The 19,777-nt window shown below is 39.2% G+C and overlaps 1 protein-coding gene across 2 annotated transcripts in view; it reads left to right on the top strand.

Annotated features, from left to right (window-relative positions):
• The window catches only part of LOC122811924 (hypermethylated in cancer 2 protein-like), a 28,314-nt gene extending 13,627 nt beyond the window's left edge, over nt 1-14,687 (top strand). For both annotated transcript variants that reach the window (XM_044084096.1, XM_044084097.1), the window contains one exon: nt 6,904-14,687. In XM_044084096.1, coding sequence (XP_043940031.1) covers nt 6,925-8,361 — 1,437 coding nt within the window. In that variant the 5' untranslated portion in view covers nt 6,904-6,924 and the 3' untranslated portion in view covers nt 8,362-14,687. The remainder of the gene's footprint in view (nt 1-6,903) is intronic.
• Nucleotides 14,688-19,777: the final 5,090 nt, after the last annotated feature.

The following is a 19,777-nucleotide window of genomic DNA, read 5'->3' on the forward strand; positions in this document are numbered from 1 at the left end:
CATGTAGCCCAGTGCCTGCAGGAATTTCCTTGCAGTGAGCTGAGGTAGAGTTGCCAAAGTCTTGAAAATTGAAGCCAGCTGTATTTGTTTTTCTGTAGTGAGGAAGGCCCTTTGTTAGGTTGTATTTAAGAGGGCTCCCAGAAATACCATTTGTTGAGAAGGGATCAAATGTGACTTTTTTGAGTTCACTGAAAATCCCAGTAGGAGGAGAAGACGTTGAACAAAATCCAGATGTTGAAGTAAAAGATCCTTGCTGTCTGCCTGAATAAGGCAATTGTCCAAATAGGGGTAAATCTGAATCCCCTGGAGTCTGCAATAAGCCACTACTGGTGCCAGGCATTTGGTAAAGACTCTGGGCGCAGTAGATAAACCAAAGGGCAGTACAGAGAATTGAAAGTGTCTCGAACCTGCCTTGAACCTGAGGAATTTCCTGCGTTCCTGCCTGATGGGAATGTGTAAATAAGCTTCCTTTAGATCCAATGTCACCATCCAGGTGTCCTGAGAGAGCATTGGAATCAGCTGCTGCAGAGTAAGCATCTTGAATTTTGGAATTTCCAAAAAGGTGTTTAACACAGAAAGGTCCAGAATAGGTCTCCATGAGCTTTGCTTTCTTAGAACCAGAAACAGTCTTGAATAAAAACCTTTTCTCATCTCTGAGAGTGGAACAGGCTCTATGGCTCTCATGGCCAGAAGAGCATCCACTTGATTTAAGGCCTCTGACCATTGATGTTTTGGCAGATCTGGCCAACCGAAAGCCCTTGGCAAGGTATGAAAGTGGAATTTGTAGCCTTTTAAAATCACGTCCAATACCCATTTGTCCTGGGTAATATGAGTCCAATTTCTGTAAAAAAGAGAAAGTTTTCCTCCGAGAGGGGCATCCAGGTAAAGAGGTCCTGTAGCCCAACCGAGAGAGTCATTGAGTTTGCTTCCTTTGAGATTGGGATCTGTCTTCTCCCCTTCTAGGTGAAGAAGCAGTCCATTGTCTCGATCTGTAGGAGGTCTGAGCTTGGCCACGACCTCTGGAGCGTTTATATCTTCCCCTTTGAGGCCTGTCAGACGTGGGAAAGGACCAATTTTTGGAGGGCCAATTCCTGGAAAATCTAGGAGGCTGGCTGAACTTGCAAGAAATCTTTCACAGTTTGCATAGATTTTGCCTTTTCTTCCATCTTTTTAATAACCTCCTCAGCCTTAGATCCAAAAAGAACATCATGCTGAACAGGGGCATATAATAATTTAGCCTTAACCTGTTCAGGTAAACTTTGCTCACGAAGCCAAGCATGTCTCCTGATAACAGTACCAGAGGCTGCGGCCCTGCAAGAAGCATCCAAAGCATCAAAACCACAATGCAAGCTATGTTTGTTCAGTTGTTCAGTTGCATGCAATACATCCTGTAGTTCCTTATCTTCTGCACATGCAGGAAGGGAGGCAAGCTTTTGCTTTAAAACAGACAAAAGAAATTGCTGATACTTAAACATATGAAACTGGCAATTTAAAGCCCTAACAGAAAGGGTAGCAGAAGTATATACCTTTTTACCCCACCTGTCTAAGGCATGAGAATCCTTCTCAGAGGGAATAGGATTCTTAGAAGTAGCAACTTTAGCAGCCTTAGAGCCCTGAGATATAGTTTCAGGATCTGCAGAAGGATTCTTAAACAAGAACAAATGAGACTCAGGAACCCTATAAAACCTATCAGGCTTAGAGGGAGCAGGAGGCATGGAGTCAGGATTCAAATTAGCCTCGGAAAAAACATCATCCACAATGTCAAGAACAGGAGGGATAGCCAAAGGCCTATGTTGAGGAAGAAGAAGTAATTCTCTAAGCCTCTTCTTGGAAGCAGAATAATCCTGACCTTCCCAATGAAAATGTTCCCTCATCTCATGTAAGGTTTCCCCAAAAGAAAAATCTTCAGGCGGTGAGGCAGAGGGCAAGGAGTCCTCAGCATCCGAATCCTCATAAGGAGGAAAAGAATATTCCTGATCAGAGGAAGAGACAGAAGATATAGAAGCCTGGTCAGAGGAATCCATAGGAACATCCTGTCGAGGCCTTTTCTCAGGGGGGGGGGGGTGAGAACCCCTAATCATAGTAAGCAAATCTTCCGCCATCCTTAACAATTGCTTCTGTGTCCGGGGAGTAGATTCAGAAGTAGCATGAGCAGGAGCTTTGGACTTAATAGGAGTCTTTGTCTTTGCCTTTGCAATAGTAATGTGAGTAGGCCTGAATACCCCCTCAGAAGCCGGTACCTGCACAGCGGTTCTGGACCCATCCGAGGGAGCGACGTCCGAAGGTCCTGCAGCAGATAAAATAGAAGGCCTTGATGGCTCCCCATGGGAGTCCGTATCGGCCATCGGTTCAGAAGTGGCGGACGACAGGGGCTGCAAAAGCGCCTCACTGACGACAGCCGAACCGGACGCTGGCTCCAGCTGCAACAAGTCCTGTTGGGACCTCGGAGGTCTGTCCTTGTCTTTGCGCTTCTTTTGAATTCCGGTAGCATCTGATGACATTCTATAATTGAAGCATCTGCCAAAGTAATTCAGAGCCCAGTCGTACCTGCGTTTGATAGTACGAGAATTAAACCTGGCACAGAACCGACAACAAGAAACGTCGTGGTCAGGGCCTAAGCAAGGTAGACAGTAAGAGTGGAAATCTTTATGAGGTATTTGTTTCCCACACGTAATACAATTATTAACTTTTTCTGACATCGGAGGAACAAGAAAAAGATTCCCCAACGGGGTACTTAGCTTTGAGAAGAGAAGTAAGAACTTCGGACCGACAACAACCAAAAATGCTGTTCGAAAATCGCCAACCAATGACTTGCGAGCTGCTTTCCACCGCACGGCAAGAAAGACTGGAGAAGATGGCGTCGGCTGAGGGCTATGTACCAGAGCATACTGATGTCAGGGTACTGGCTTGTACAGCCGACGCCGGACCCAGACTTTGGGATTCTGGCCGACCCCGGGCTGCCTGCCGGCAGGAGCACCCTACAGTTATGACTGCAACAGTGAAACACGATGAACATCAATGGAAACCAAAATAGGATAATCTGCTAACCGAGTGCAAAGTTGTGGAATGTCCATATTAAATCGATCATTTCCATGATAAGACCCAGAGTTTCATACCATACATGTGAATTTGTACCAAAGTTTAATGAAAGTTATACATACAAACATGTTACCAAAGACAAAATGAAAATTGTAACAAAGTATAACGACAAACTGAGCAACAGTTAAGTGCTATTCCTACAATATTCCATACTCATATCTGCGACTTTCAACCATATGCCCCAATAATGTCTAGTGGACTTTTACAAGAAAGTCCTAACAGTCATACTTACTTTAGTGACATTTCAGCCTGCTGGTAGCCACAGCACAGAGCGTCAACTCTATAAATGTATAGTTAAAAAAGGACTGACGTATGAGTCAACTGGTTTACATAACTCCCCTGTATGCTACTAAGTTTCAAATGACAATTCGTAACCAAACATTACTTATTGGCTTTTTGAAAAGCATCGGACAAAATACTTTATTCAGGTTTCTTATGTTTAAATTATTATACTAAACTGAAAGTAGTTAAATACAGGTATGAGTCCTTAGCTCACATAAAAAGTTAGTCACCTAAAACTTTGTTGAATACATTTGTTAAGCTATACAAATTCGGGATCTGTACTATTTATTGAACAACCATTTCACTGAAAGTGAAACAGCCGAGCACACTTTCATGAAAGTGCTTTTCACAGAAAAAGCACTTTCATGACAGTATGCTAAAAAGAAGATAAAAACATGGGGAAATGGATGTTGCTGAGATTGTAGCACAGTGGGTATAAGGGAATATTCCCTTTTTCCCCACTGTAGTGCGATCTTGGAGTGAGAATATAAAAGTAGGGGGGTGTGAGGGTGCAGGGGCATAAACGAGTACTGTGTTTTTTTTTTTGTTTTGTTTTTTTTAATTTTGTTGTTTTTTTAATTTTTTGCACACTTTAGTGAAAGTGCTTTTTCAGTGAAAAGCACTTTAGCTAAAGTGTGTTTGGTAGTTTACGTTTCGTGGAAACATGATTTTGTGCAATAGTCCTAGATCCACAAATTCTGCTAATGTCATGTAGAGTAAAAATGAAAACAATCTACAAAGCATGTCGCAATCCTAAAACTTAATAGAGCGTCTCCTTTCTAATACTTAATAGTTTTTCAAATATATAATTCTACTAGTAATGTGAAACTATGAAAAGTGTCTCAGTTGTAATACTCAATAGTTGTTAAAACGTAATTCTACCAGTTGCATGAAAACTTAAAAGAAAAACTGCAAAGTGTGATACTTCATTCAGCCACTTATTAAACAGCTGAGAAACATGTTTTGGTTTAGCATTATTTATGAATGGATTTCACTTTTTTAGTCACTAACATCACTAAAAATGACCACCAGTACCATGGCCACATACCAGTTTTGAAAGACCATGTATTAGCTTCCATTTTCTGAAGGACTGTGGATGTATACAGTAAACAGGCAGAGGTTATTTACATGGAATAACCAATGACCTCAGAACAGAGTGCTGCTAGTGTTGTCACCACTATTCTCAGGGAATGGCTTACTAGAACAGTCTGTAAGCTAAATGGCATTAACCACCCCTTACCAACTAACTGTCGTGCAGCTCCAGATAGTTTAGCAGAAAGGTTCATCCAGGCATTTAGAGGAACAGTCATAGCTATGGACTCTGAGCATAAGATGTTATAGTTCAGATTAATTTCTCTTGACATGCTGAAATGGGGTAGGCACTGCCATTAACTCAACACCAGCAATGAGGTTTATGAATAAGAACCTGTGGCTAAACTGAGGTCCAATAACTGATGTTCAAAGAAGGATAGTAATAGTAAAACAATATGTCTTACAGGTCAAATAGAAGCCTTGCCATACCAGCAGCATGCTTGGCACATGATTATAACCTAACATATGGAAATCAAGCCACATGGCTTTAAGTTGCTTCCTGTAGCCAAGATTTGAATCCCTTGTTGTTGTGTCTTTCGGCTTTTCCCGGTTAGGGGTTGCCACAGCGGAACTCTGGTCCACTAATGATTGGTAGTAGATTTTCACGTGCCGAGTTGCCAGCTCTGACGCACAACCTTCAACAAAGGTATGCTCATTCACGCATGTCTCCACACAGAAGACGCTTTAGCTGAGAATCGAACAGGACAACGTTTTACTGTGAGGTGACAGCACTACCGCAGCACCACCACCGCAGTGGGATTTGAATCCCTCAGTCTATGTTTATCTCCTTCATGACTCTGAAGAAATTATTTAACCAAACAATGCCCCTAGGTCTCAGGGATACTTGTTTAGAGAGAGATTACCTGGATAACAGATCAGTTATAAAAAAACGATAATACATGGAGATGCCATGCAAGCCTGATTCAGAGTGCTCAGAGGTGTAACATATTCTACAAGACAACTGGGTTTGATAAAGAGAGCCAAACCCAGAAATGGATAAATGACAGTAGTCATATCCCTAGAAAGAAAGATAACTAGATCCACACCAAGAAAGATGCTTATCCAGTGCATACCCCACAAATTCAGAATGATCAGTGCCAGGTTTGAAAACAAACAGAAACGATTTAAGTTCTTCACAGCTTGACAGCAGACATTGTGAACCAGCTTGATTTGATGTTAAGTTTGCAATGCATTTTGCAGCAAAAAGTTGTGTGCAATGGAGTATACTGTATTGATCAATGTCAAAGCAGGGATTTATAAATCTAGAAGCATTTCGGAACTCATTCTTTTTATAAAAGGCAGAGCAATAGATATATACAGAATTTTACAAACTAAAGGAAGATAAAACACAATCACAACCTAAAAACAAAAAAGTGTTTTTAATTTAACTTAAAACTCTATATATTTATTAAAGAATTTGTAATCTAAATTTCCTGTCTCAGTTTTGGTTTATTCCCCATGTCTACTTTTAAGTCTGCATTCAATAAATGATTATTTGCTAGAATGGCAACTAAAAGGATGTTCCAAAAAGCAGAAATTTGAGTAAACAGAGATATGTGATAAAACAAAAACAGTCATCTAACAATTACAGGATTCTTTCAGCTGTTGAAAGTTGCAAAGCTGGTACCTAAAAGAGTCACAGTAGTTAAGATATTAAGAAACCAATAACCCATATTAAATGTTAACTAGAATTCATAGTAAACTGTTCACATGCTGGGACAGCCTAACCCATGCATATCCATTACTCTTATAACATTAATTCTGAGCACCATAACCCAGCTGTTAGCAAAAGAGACAGCCGACCATTCAGACTGTGAAAAATGTAACCACAGATTGTTAGTTGTTATATCAAAGGCTTTATGTTTGCTTAGTATTTTTTTATTTTGTTATTATTTATTTTTTGCTAAGACTGTACTACTGATTGCTCACCTGGTACTGCTCAGTGCTCACTGCTCACGGGCACTCTAGCTGCAAGCCCACACAACACATTTTCAGTGAAAGAAAAAGCATGTTCCTTTCCCTTTGGTTGTCAGACTGTCTGGATCCATATATATATATATATATATATATATATATATATATATATATATATATATATATATATATCACGGGCACTCTAGCTGCAAGCCCACACAACACATTTTCAGTGAAAGAAAAAGCATGTTCCTTTCCCTTTGGTTGTCAGACTGTCTGGATCCATATATATATATATATATATATATATATATATATATATATATATATATATATACAGCACTGAGTATATACTCACTAATGGTGGGGTACTGAACAGAGCATTTAATAGGTGTAAGGTGGTAAATGTGGGAAATAAGTTGTATACAAAAACAATAATGGTTTCTTCAGTGCATTGTGAGATTGCTGATAGATTCACATTTCCTTTTTTCTCTCTTTTCTCCATCTTGTTTGTAGATTCTGCGTGAAACCACTGATATGAATGCACACGCTATGCAGCTCCTTCATCAACTCAACAGGCAACGTAGACAAGGCCACCTGTGTGATGTGGTCTTCATGGTGCAGAACTCACTTTTCAGGGCACACAAAAATGTCATGGCTGCAAGCAGTAGCTATATGCAGTCATTAGTGTCTGAAAACAATTTGGTTAACCTTGGGACAGTGGGGATGACACCTTCTGTCTTTGGGCAAATTCTGGATTATATTTACACTGGAAATCTGCCAGCAACACTGGATGAGAATAATGTCCGTTCCATACTGGCTGCAGCCAACTGCTTGATGTTACGGGATCTTGCTTGTCTCTGCAGGAAGACGTTAACAGCTGACAGTTGCACTCTCAGAGGGGATACCACCCCAACAGACCCCTTGACACAGAATATGGCACAAAACAGACCACCAGTGAACCAAGCCTCTTTGAGAATGAATAACATGTCTTTTAATTTGTGTTGTAGATCACTGAAAGAAGAAGAAAATGAAAGCTTAAGTAGTTCTCCCTCTTGTCATCTGACAGATGTATTATCTGACTCCAGTGATGGCCACTCTTGCAGGCCTTTGTTAGTGAGTGGACAGTACTGTGACACTAGATGCAATCTCAACCAGGCCATGATCTCCATTGTGCCTTCCTTCAGTGCATTGCCATCTACAGTGCAGGCTGCTACAGAGGGTAGCCTGCTGTCCTGTCAACTTCTTGGTCAAAAAGCAGAGGAACTCCAACACAGAAGGCCAGTTCTGTCCTCATGTCCTTTTGGTGCCAGTGCTGGAGGTGGAGTTATCCGTTGCCCAGCCAGATCTAAAGATATCCACTCAGACTCCAGCTGTGACCATTTTGAGTCAGCAAAGTTAGAAGATGCAAATACCATACAGACAGTTCACCCCAAGATGCATTATGTTATGAATGAGGCAGAAACACAGCACTCCAGGAGTTGTTTAACACCAGATCCTTTTAAGGATGAACTGTACCTTTGCATTCACTGCGGACAGGACTTTCTTAGTGCAGAACTTCTTAGGGACCATATGGATGGACATAGCAAGAAATGTGATTTGGAACAGGAAGCAAACTTGCCTGAAAGTACACATCCCCCAGTGACCCAGGAGATACCATCCACAGAAAGTATAAGAAGTACCCAGCTCCAAACATCCCAGGGTAAGCACACAAACAACATACCACGCTTCCATGTTTGTGATATTTGTGGGAAAGAATTCACCCAGCGGGGGACACTGAACCGTCACATGCGTTCTCATATGGGTGTGAAGCCCTATACCTGTTCACAGTGTGGCATGAAGTTCACACGGCAGTACCGTGTTGCTGAGCATATGAAAGTACACTCGCATATGAAGAGCTTTCAATGCCCAACCTGCCGACAGAGCTTTCTACAGCCATTGGACTTAAAAGACCACCTGAGGAAGCATAGTTAACAGCTTATGTTCAGGAGAATTCAGGATAAGCACAAGGACTGTAAACTGAAAATTTAGTTTGCAGGATTATATCATATCATTGCTGGTAGTATGGTTATACTGGCATGAGTCGGAGGCTTTGTCTTGGAAGTAGATGAGTGACAAGTGAATTTATATGAGAATACCACTGTCTCTGTAATGTCCTTGCTGCTCAGGACAGCTGCAAATGACGGACAGTTCAGTTTGAGTAGGGATAGCTGTCATCTGTTTTGATGCGATGGTGCCTGATATTTGTAACAGTGCAGAAGCTTCTTAAATGGCCAAAGTCGTATTTTTTTCTGAACTTAGTCTGTGTTATGTTTATTGCATAATTAGTGAGGACACTGGAGCAATAGAAGCTGTTTTCTTGTTAGTACTGCTGAACTTGATAACAAGTACACTTTGTCTCCACCTTTACAAGCTTAAAACTGTTATCATTCACCAGAAAAGGGCTGTAATCTGTTTTTGCATACCTGATGTAAGCTATAACATAAAGTGCTTTAGTTTGCCTGAGATGGATTGTAATGTGTCATGCCACACTGTGTTTTAAAAATATCTTTTAAAATAATGACTTTAATAATTTTCAGGTACTTACCAGTTATTGTAGGGCCACATTTCCCCACTGTAATGTTTGCTTGTTTTTGTACAAAATAAATAGGCTGCTACATTTTATTTCTTTTAATTGCTGCATATTTACACATACGTCTTTGCTTCAATGGTTTGGGTACTGTATGAAGGATTATTGTGGGTTGTTGTTATGGGTGTGGGAGTACTTAAGGTGCTAAGAGTTATGACAATCCAGTATCTCATTTGTCAGTGGTTACCATAGTGACCCTGGCCATTACATGTTTTGCCCTGCTGTCTACTTCATTTGATGTTAGCATTAGCAGTTTGTTGATCACTATGTCTTGCACATAGAGAGAACCCAGATGAGTTAACTTTAGCCATGGATGTATTGTTGTCCTTTTACCAGCTAGGAAGAGGAGTATTCCAACAGTTGATTGAGAATGCTAGTATCCTATCAAATCCATTTAATTACATTTGGCTTGGCTGAATCAACTATCTAGCAGATTTTTTTAATGTAACAACATTTATATTATTTGCATAAGTCATTAACTTTAATGTTAAAGTTGGAGTCTGTGCTTAAGATAGATTTAAAGTTGACTGATTTGCTATATCTGAGGTAAGGTTAGATTTAGGATTTGGATTAATATAGGATTAGGGTTTATATTAGGGTTTGAAATGTAAGGGGTGCTATGCCCTGGGTGGGTGGAGGATGTTTGACTGTATCTCAAATGAAATTATTTGTAATTCAGTGCATGCTTGTGTTCTGTGTATTTTCATTGGATTTTGTTTTTTTTTCTGTGTTGGTGTTTTTTCGACTATATATATTTGACAGTGTTGTTTTTAGTGAAATGTTCTACGGAGTTAGTATATATAAGTTCAGGGGGTGTGGGGGGCTTGCCCCCCCTCCCCCAAAAAAAGAAGTGTAAAGGAGGAGACCTGTGTTTTTTGAGATTTGCTCTCCTCTGGTATTTTCTTGTCTTTTTTATTTTTCAGCATAATGGCATTCCACATTCCGAACGTTGACATTTCAGTAAGGAGCCATTAAGATTTTGGGATACAGACACATCTTTGAATCCTGTGTTTCTGAACATTATTTAAACAAGAAATTATAAGAGTAAAGTCACTAAATTACCTACTTACATCTGAGTTTCAGACTCCGTACATTTGAATTTCAGACTTCATATCCTTCAGAAAAATGCATACTAATGTGAAGCCTATTGTTGTAGCAACTTCAAACTAACAAGTTTCTACATTTATAGAAGCATTATGTGAAATTTGTCCCTGTCAAAGTCCTAAATAATGATGACATACATTTCAGTTTCAGGCTTCATTTCCTTCCTTCAGAAAATACATGCAAAATGCCAAAAGGTGTTAATTATTCTAGCAGCATTCTAAGTTTAAAACAACAACAATATTTAAAGTTTGTCCCCAGTCCCTGTCAACTACAGGTTACTAAATGACTGCATATATTTTGAGTTTCAGTTTCAGACTTCAAATAATATCCTTCCTTCAGAAAATGCATGCTTCTGGAACTTTCTAAGGAGATAATAAGTGCAAAGGCAAAGCAAGGAATAATTAATCTTTATCCCCGATTGCCTTCCCCAGCCATCCCCCATTATTTTTCTTTGTCCAGATATCTTGGGTTTAGAGTCAACTACTACTCTATAGATCAAGAACAGGATGAGGTTAACTTGTCTTAAGGACGCTAATGCTATAACCTAATCAAAACTCTTTCCTCTTTGTACAGTCCTTAGACTGTTAATGACCAGCTTATACATCCGCTCTGTTTATAGTTAGTAAGTTATTACTCGGTTTACTAAATGCAGTAAAATATTCAGGCAGATTAATAAACATTTTTTGTTGTCTTACGTAAGTGGCCCTTAATATGTCAAATGAGAAGATGTGCAAGCATTGCCATTTCTTGATGTGCTGAGCATATTGTTCACTCACTGCTGCTCAAGCATGGCAGAGACCTAAGACACAAGCCTTAACTGTTTGGCTGTAACCGGCTACACTAGAGCAACAAACATGGATATTACTGTCTATACCTTCTCCATCCCCCTCTACCACTAACAATCAGAGATGGTACACTGCTGTAGCAGTTAGTGCTTGTTGTGGCAATTACTGCTGAAGCTTTACAAACTTTATTGTCTAGTCTGGTTCTGCACTGAGTGCTTATTGTGCGGACTCTGCACACCCTTCCTTTATTTGTATGTGTTTTCCTGGTGTTATAGTTTCCTTCTGCATCTCAAAAGATGTGCTGTAGGTGAATTTGTAAGCCTTCAAAATTTACTGTAGGTGCGTGCATATGTGTGTGTGTATCCTCTGATAGATTGGCATCCTACCTGGAATCAGTTTCTGTCTTGCATATATTGGAAGAGGTCACTCCCCATGATGATGGAAGTGAAATAAATAAAAAATAACTTTTTGCTGCTAATTGTGGTAGGCAACTCATAACCTAAGGCAAGAGATGGGCACATTTTCTACAACTCAGCATAAACATTTAATAAAACTGTAAGCTAAATAATTCCCAGTAAAGAAAGGAAAACAAAACCCCACTTATCTATCTTTAGCAGGCCAATCCCCCCTCCTCAAATCCTGTCAAGAAGGGCATAAGAAACCTTTTAATTATTTTTTGTCACTAAACTTAGCCCAGTCAGATAGTCCTTCTGGCTAACATCTTAGCCATCTAATCATATCTTCCACCATAATGTAGGACCCATTAAAAAGAGTTTGAGAATTCCCATTTTTATTGGAAATACCTTCTCAGTTGCATATTTTTCCGTAGAATGGGAAGCAGAAGGTAAGAGCTGGCTGTTATTTTTGTTTGTTTTATTTATTTGTGTTACCCATCTGTTGTCTGATAAGCTCGTTGTATCAAGTGCACTTTGTAGAGGTAACATGGAAGCAGTGTGTCATCATGTGACTTTCTCAGACTTTTAGTCATATACACTAACTGCCAGCACTCAGTGCTATCTGTCGGATCACAATCCACTGTTCTTGCACCTACAATAGTGCCATTTGTCACATATTAAGAATTTTTTGTTTGCAAAAGATATCCTTGCCCTTTGTGAGTCTGAGCTGAACTGCGGTATGAAGTCTATAGTATGCTGACATTTGCACAAAAAGAATTACTGTTGTCTGCTGTGCTCTGGATGCCAACTGTAAAGCCCACTAACTGCCTTCACTTCACTAACCCACCCACTCTATCCAGCAACCCAATCAGAAGCCTTTGGAGTAGTATCTAAGGCTCATCTTCTACATAAAATGTATGGATGAGCCCACCCACTCTATCCAGCAACCCAATCAGAAGCCTTTGGAGTAGTATCTAAGGCTCATCTTCTACATAAAATGTATGGATGAGCAGACTGACCTGTAACATGACACTAAAATGGCGTGGGAATCATTTATGATTGCAAGAAGGCTACTAAACTAATTGGAGCAGTGCAGAGGACATGTTTAGCTTTACACAGGGTAAAAAACTACAGATAAAATAAATTCCAAACATTTTGCACCTTTTCTAAGCCAGGGCAATTGCCCCTTTTGCCCTAGCGTTCCAGTGCTACTGCTTGTCAAATTTATTTTCGGTTGTGAGACCAAGCAGTTTTCTTCCTCATTAGGTGAGTTGTCCAGAGACATTATGGTAAAGCAGTCTTCTGATGGGATGGAGGTATCTCGATTGTCTTTAGATAGGATGGAGATGTTATAATTACTAAGAACAGTACACAAGGCCATAGACTGGCTGTCTGGTCATAACTATCTTATGTATATAAGACATGGATGTCAAAATTTTCACTTCAAGACTGCAACAATGTGAAGCTCAAGAAAGGTCACTGGATGTGTCAGTGCAAATCAGGGCAATCACAGGACTGTTCTGGTATGAAACAGTGCCAACGGTATTGCCAGCTGCAGCAGAAACACTGTAGGCATGGCAACGTGTTGACTTGGAGTATGTTTCTACTAGCTTTCAGACAGCTCAAGCAGTTCAGTCACATTGTACATAAACAGCAGTACAAATAAAATAAAAAAAATGAGAGCAGCTAAGAGACAGTTTAGATATGCCATCTCTGTTATTCAGCACAAAACCTGTGTAGGGTCATTTCATCGAGAGTGATATAGTGGTATCCACAATGTCTGCATTGTTGTAGAATAGCTGTAAACCTTAAAGTAATGCCATTCTGATGCTCTACTTTGTGACTACATCAGACTTTTCTTGGCTCTCTTTAAGGTTGATAACACCAGCATCACATGTACATGTATCAACACAATTGTGAATACCTGCGGCCACATTTCTTGCCAGAAAACAGTCACTCTGCTTTGTGGCAATCTGTCCAGCAATCTTTCAGCCTGATATCAAAAAGAAGAAATGTGGTCTTAGAAATGATAAGATGATGTCGACTAGATATCAACCATAATTAAAGCTGGATTGCAGTTGACAGTAATACATGTATCCTCTGCATGAAGGAACGCAGAGCCATTAGCACATTACACACTTGTAAATATTGTTTTTCTGGGTGCTTTTTTTCCCTTAATACCTGCTGATCATTAAGCCTTGGCTAGTCAGGCACATGCCCATTCATTACCCTGCAATGGGCATCCCTATTACAGAAGTGAGAGACTTCCAGGGAAGATATCATTCTTGCAGCCATGAGGGTAGTTTGTTCCTCACTGCTATAAAGGTGGTTTGTTCCTCAGGCTATGCCCAGTTATTCCACATTCTTGATTTGGGAAAAGGGATCATGTCTCATTGCCCAAGTTAGTCTGGCCTACCCCATAACTGGGGCTCTATAGAAACAATACCTAGTGTCTCCAGGCGTGGAATTACGTGACCTTGCCATCCACAATTAGCTTCCTGCATCATGCTGGGTACAGGCTATAGATAATTTCTGTGGCCCTAAGCCCACCCTTTTTTGGTTGATGCGAACACTTGCATCTTTACAGGAGCCACCTATCCTTCCTTGACATATTGCATGCCTCACCTCCACATGCACGTGTCTGTAAGGACTAACCACTATAGTGGGAACACCAAGCCCATGTCACCCTGGTCTTTGGCCATTGAAGTTCTGCAGGCCTACCCTCACACAAGAACAAACACCATGCCAAGAACTACCACTCCTGGCTGTCAGGATGGTCAAGCCATTGTAAGCCACTTACTCGGATCTTCTTCCAACTAAGTATTCCAGCACTTCAGCTGCTACTCAAAATCTGGTCACCTGGGTCACAATCAGGGCTTCACCCCTCTGCAACACAGAGCCAGCAACCAGTTTTATAGTATTCAATCGATAGATCACTTCTTCACAAAAACTGCTAAAGTGAATGGACCCAGCACAGAGCTTTGTGAGTTCCAGTAGTAATAGGCACTGGGTGAGAGATAGAAGTGTTCCATGTGACTAACTAGTGTCTGTCTTCAGGATAACTTTTAAACCATGTAGTAGCACTAAGATAAAAAAAAACATGATTGTTATGGTCTTGAGAAGTGTTGCATGGCTAACCAGTGGTGTAAGATACTTCTGAGATGTCCAGAAGTCCAATGGCCATGATATAATTGACCAACAGTTTACAACTTTAGTTAGAGCAGTATCAGTGCATGTGGTTAAATTTGAAACCATATCAAGAATTTGAGATAAGGTGGTGTTTCATTAAGTTTTGGAGAAGTTCAGAATGAAAGCTTTTCAAAGAATTAACTCATTACATCCGAATGACACCTCCAGGTGCATTTGCAGTTAACTACTACTGATGCCTGTAGGTGTCAAATATTGCTTATTCATATTTCCATTAATAATTCCAAAACCATGCTATGTACAAGATTAAAGATTTCATCTTAAAGCTTACATAATGGCAAACTAAACTGCATTAACATTTGACCTCTGTCTAGTGCAGGTAAATGGATATTAATGGTTGTTTTTATGATAGTAATTTATATAGATCTACTTTTCATACTTTTCTAAATATCTCAACAACCACGTAACACAAACAGAACTCCTTACCTCATATGAAAGCTCTCAGCTAGATGAATAAAATGCTGCCGACAGTATGTGTGTAACTTGAGTGGTTGCTGAGATATTGTAAGTAGTTTACAAAATATTACAAATATAATGTTACTGTTTATTGTGACTTATAAAATTCAGTTGAAGACCTAGACCCAAAAGAATACTGCCACTATAAAATTAGATTGTGCTGAAGAGTTTGCCACTTATACTTCTTTCATAACCACCTATGGTTCCAGAAATATGAACATTTGTTTGAAATGTGAGGATATAATTTGATTCTGTCAAAAGGCTTGGGCTCCGCCCATTTGAATTTCCTGAGCTCCATTGGAGTGAATGAGTTAAAAAAAAAAAGATGTACAGAATGGTAGTTGTTTAATGTTAAGGATCATTATTTATATGGGGTACAGTGATGCATTTTCCAGATAGTGGGATCCAGGCATTCCTTGATAGATCTGTTAGTATTGTAATTGGATGAGCAACAGCTCTAGTTGTGATTTTTAAGCATAACAGAGTAGATTGCCAATTGATGGGACCATGGATCACAATCAGGGCTTCGTCCCTTTGCACCACAGAGCCAGCCACCAGTTTTACAGTCTTCGCTAGATCAGCTTATGGAGGAAGTGATGCACTATGTAAAATTTTCTTCAAGGTGAAGAAAGGGCAATCACATTAAACATATGCATACCAGGCAGTCTTCTGACCATTTACACATTAATATTGTGTATGCAGTGGTGCAGAGGTACCATTGTTGCCTCACAGCAAGAGGTTTGCTGGTTTGATTCTCAGCTGGAGTGCCTTCTGTGCGGAATCTGCATGTCCTCCCTACATTTGTATGGGTTTCCTCCCACATTACAAAGACATGCATCTTGAGCGTTTTTCCTGGGCCTCCGCTGAAAATTGGTTTTGTTCCTAGTCGGAATTTTCCGGTAAATAAATGTTAAATAAATAAAAATAAAATAAAAATAAATGTGTCATTTATTTGACCAGTACAGACTGAATATCTTCAGCTTTTGAGGGGCATCAGTATTATAATGGCTACTCTAGTAGCATTTTGCTGTACAAAAAAAATAAGAAATAGTATAGATTGTTTTATATGGAAAAATATTAGGTCATATTGTTGACATTTGGGAAGCCAGTAATGTTCTAGAAATTGTGTTAACTTTCCTGTGTGAGAAGCACCCCTTTTTCTTTAGCTGTGAATCATTTGATTTGCCATAGCTCTGGAGAGCCATGCTGCTCAATCCCTTTTCCCACTGTCCTATTGTGTGACTGTATACTACTCTGCCTTTGGGTTATCATGGATGATTAGATTTATTTTATATGGAGGAAATGTACATAATTTCAGCACATCTTACAGTAGAATATGTATTAGCAACTTACTATTTACTGATTAAGATGCTGCCATTCAGGGTATTTTGTGAGACCTTCTTTGTGAAGCAGCTATTGTTCTCTGGCTGTTGTGTTGACATGTTGCACATTAACACTATTTGCATATGAGGGGTTTCACGAAGTGTGGAAGCTATATTTGAGATTATCATTGTACTTTATGGCCTTATGTATGTACCAAGTGTGTTCCATGCAACTGGTTTGAAACATTCAAAAGGTATCTCCCACTCATTTGTAACCTATGATATGATGAAAAAGTGTGTATCCTTCAGTGTTACAAAGCACTCATTGGCGGGTACAGGATGAGATTTGGGAAAAGAAAAAATGCATGTTCTGCTTTTTCATGTATTAAATAACAGATGTGAATTTTTGTATGCAATTATATTAGAAGTGAAGAATTGTGATATACCTTGTCCTGAAAATGTACATCTATATTTCTACCTCTCAAGAGAGACTTGTTTATTTTGCTGATAAAATGTGCAATATTAAATTATTATATTTAATCTTTTTTAGACAGTCTTATTTTTTCATTATGCAACATTTTCAAGACGTCTCTTTTGGTTGTATAACTTCTAACCATTTCTTCAGTTGCAGTCAGCAACTGCATAAATAGCTATTTTCTAGTAAATATGTTTGCTGAGTGGTACTTGAGTGTATATGTGCATTTGGAAGGGAGACACTGGGAGCACATTCTTGAGTTGCCATTGGTTTTGAATGCTACTGGAGGATGGTGATTGATGGCAGTCACATTTCGCAAAGTGAACTTAGATGGAATGCAATGAAGGTAAGTCTAGCAAACACACTTAGGGCAATGGACCCAGTTGGAGATTGAGAGAGCTGATCATTTTATGACAAATTGTCAAATGCTATCAGAATTTCCAGCAAATATAAGATAGCTGTCAGTGACTGACATGCTAAGCATTTGGGGGAGGGACAGATAGGGCACACAATGTTAGTGTTAATTCATCCTCCTCTAGTCTGGTAAAGACAAAGCACCATAAAACTGGATGCTTTAACTAGCCAGATGACTGTTAACTGTAATGGTGCCTTGGTTCCATGAAGCAGATCTGAGACTCCCCCTTCATTATATGACATCCATTACTTTTGCCTTTTTGGTTGTCATTTTACATAGTAAAGTTAAGCAAAGCATTGTGGATGCCTTTACAATTTTACCTGAAAGAAAATATCTGTATAAAAATAGCTGACCTGCACCATGTCTGCCATAATAGGATGAAACCCTATACCTTATTGCTCAAGTATCAGAACATTTTACATAATGCTGGTAACTTCCATGAAAAGTTTGACTCTCTCTTTGAAATTGCAGTTGAATTTTCAAGTATAAGCAAATGTTCAAGTATAAGCAAATTACAACGACTTGTCTGTCAACAGAACATTCACTGCACTTCACTGTAAAATATGCAGTTCATTTTTTTAATTCCAAATAAGCATATCTGAGTAAACAGATACCTAAGGACATAAGCAAATATGAAGCATATGCAAATCTGTGTAAAGGAATTTGGAAACTTTTGTTACTTAATATACTGAAAGACTGAAACACATAGATACGCATATACAGTAAAGTCCAATGAATCAATAGAGGCCACATGTATAAAAAACATGTACTTTATCCTTTTATATAGATAGATAAACAAAAACTATTATACATTTGGCTTTTAAAGCAAACAAAGCAGAGAGAGGTACATATTTAAGAAACAGAGGCATACTCATCCGCCCACTAAAAGTAAGCATCATACCTCCACAACACCACTTTAATCACAACACACTACTAGATCCATAACTTACTTACTTATTTATTTATTTAATCACCTCGCTTCCTGTAAGATATCATAAGTACTTGGCTTCCACCACACACAATTTGCTTTTCTTAGTATTCACAGTCAAGGCTGCCATCTTAAAATTTCTAACCCAGCCTTCACTTTTACAGAGAGAGACTTCCAGTCATCTGAGTCGCTGTTTTGTCACTGTGTGTGGCAACATATCATGAGCAGGGCTTCAATATTTTACCCATCAGCCTCTGAACACTGTCTGACGCTCCATGCATGACAGGTGGTAACACTCTACTGAAATTAGACCATTAAGGTTACAAAGGCAGTGGGTTTCTTCCCCCCTCTGTCAATACTTCTTTGTCAAGTTTAGTGTTGCCAAGTGTCTTGCCTCCTTAATTTCTCGATCAAGTAATTAGTTCTGGGTGTGGGATAGCTATCAAACTCTGAAAAGCTTTTCAGTTTCTTAAAGTGATTATAGAATGTGGTACTTCCATCAGACTTAGTAACTTGCACTATTGCGGTACACCTGTCGTTTGGTAACTTGTGTTATGCTTAGTTTGAGCATTTTTTTCAACATATTCTCTTACTGTTTTCAGTGACTCTGCTACTATCTAAGATCTTAGTCTAACCTTCACTCCAGAAGTAGTTGTCCTTGTATTGTGATCTATTAGTTTAGTTCCCCCAGGCATTTCTGAGAACATCCTTTTGTTTCTTAACAAATATTCTATCACTTCCCGCTCTCATACTTTTGACAAGGATTCCTGTAGCTGTATATCACATAGAGATTCTGTGGTCTCCCTTGTATGAATGTCAGTTTGCAAGCTCACTGCAGAATTTCTACTTATTTCCAGGCTCCGATATGTTTAGTATGTTAATGTGATAGATTTGCTGTACTTTTCTCTTTCCTGTTGGTCTTATCCTTATACAGTTAACTGTAGTTATTCTTCAGTCACCTCATATGGCTCCTGCCTCTTGGCCAGAAATTTGTTTTCTATGGAGGGTACTAGCAGAAAAAACTGACCTCCATTGTTCAGTTCTAAACATAAAGCATTATTATTATTAAAATTGTTTTTGTATTTCCTGGGCTGTCTGTATGTTCTGCTGTACTATGGACATAACCAGCTATGATTTATCCTGCAAATTAGCATATTACTCTATCATAATTTTTAAATATTGTCTTCTCTTTTTTTTCCACGTTTCCTTAACAATATTAAGTAATCATGTGGGATGCCTGCTGAAAAGAAGTTCAGTGGAGAAAACCTGTTTGAAGCCTGTGTCACCTTTCATTTTTTATGGTAACAGTTGTTCTCAGTTTTTACTATTTGGTCAATAACTTTCCTTAATATGGCCTAAAGTGTTTTAAGTATAGTACAGTATTACTGTTGTGTACCTAAACAAATTACTAGACTTTGCTACTGATCCTACTATGACCGTAGCAGTAAGTTCAAATGGCCTTCTATAGTAGATATTGGGATCAAGGGACTCTTAAATCCAGGGTGAGGTGCAGTTTTTTGGCATTCTGACATTCTTTAAAAAAAAAAGCTCAGAAATTTGCTGTCTCTCTCAGTATGTCTGGTCAGTAAAATCTGGCTAATACTCCTGCCTTAGTTTTATCCATGCCCACATGACTTCCTAACATGCATTACTTATATCCTATAAGATTTTGGC

Source organism: Protopterus annectens, chromosome 9.part0, assembly GCF_019279795.1.
Source record: "Protopterus annectens isolate FY-2018-M chromosome 9.part0, PAN1.0, whole genome shotgun sequence".
NCBI classification, from domain to species: domain Eukaryota; kingdom Metazoa; phylum Chordata; order Ceratodontiformes; family Protopteridae; genus Protopterus; species Protopterus annectens.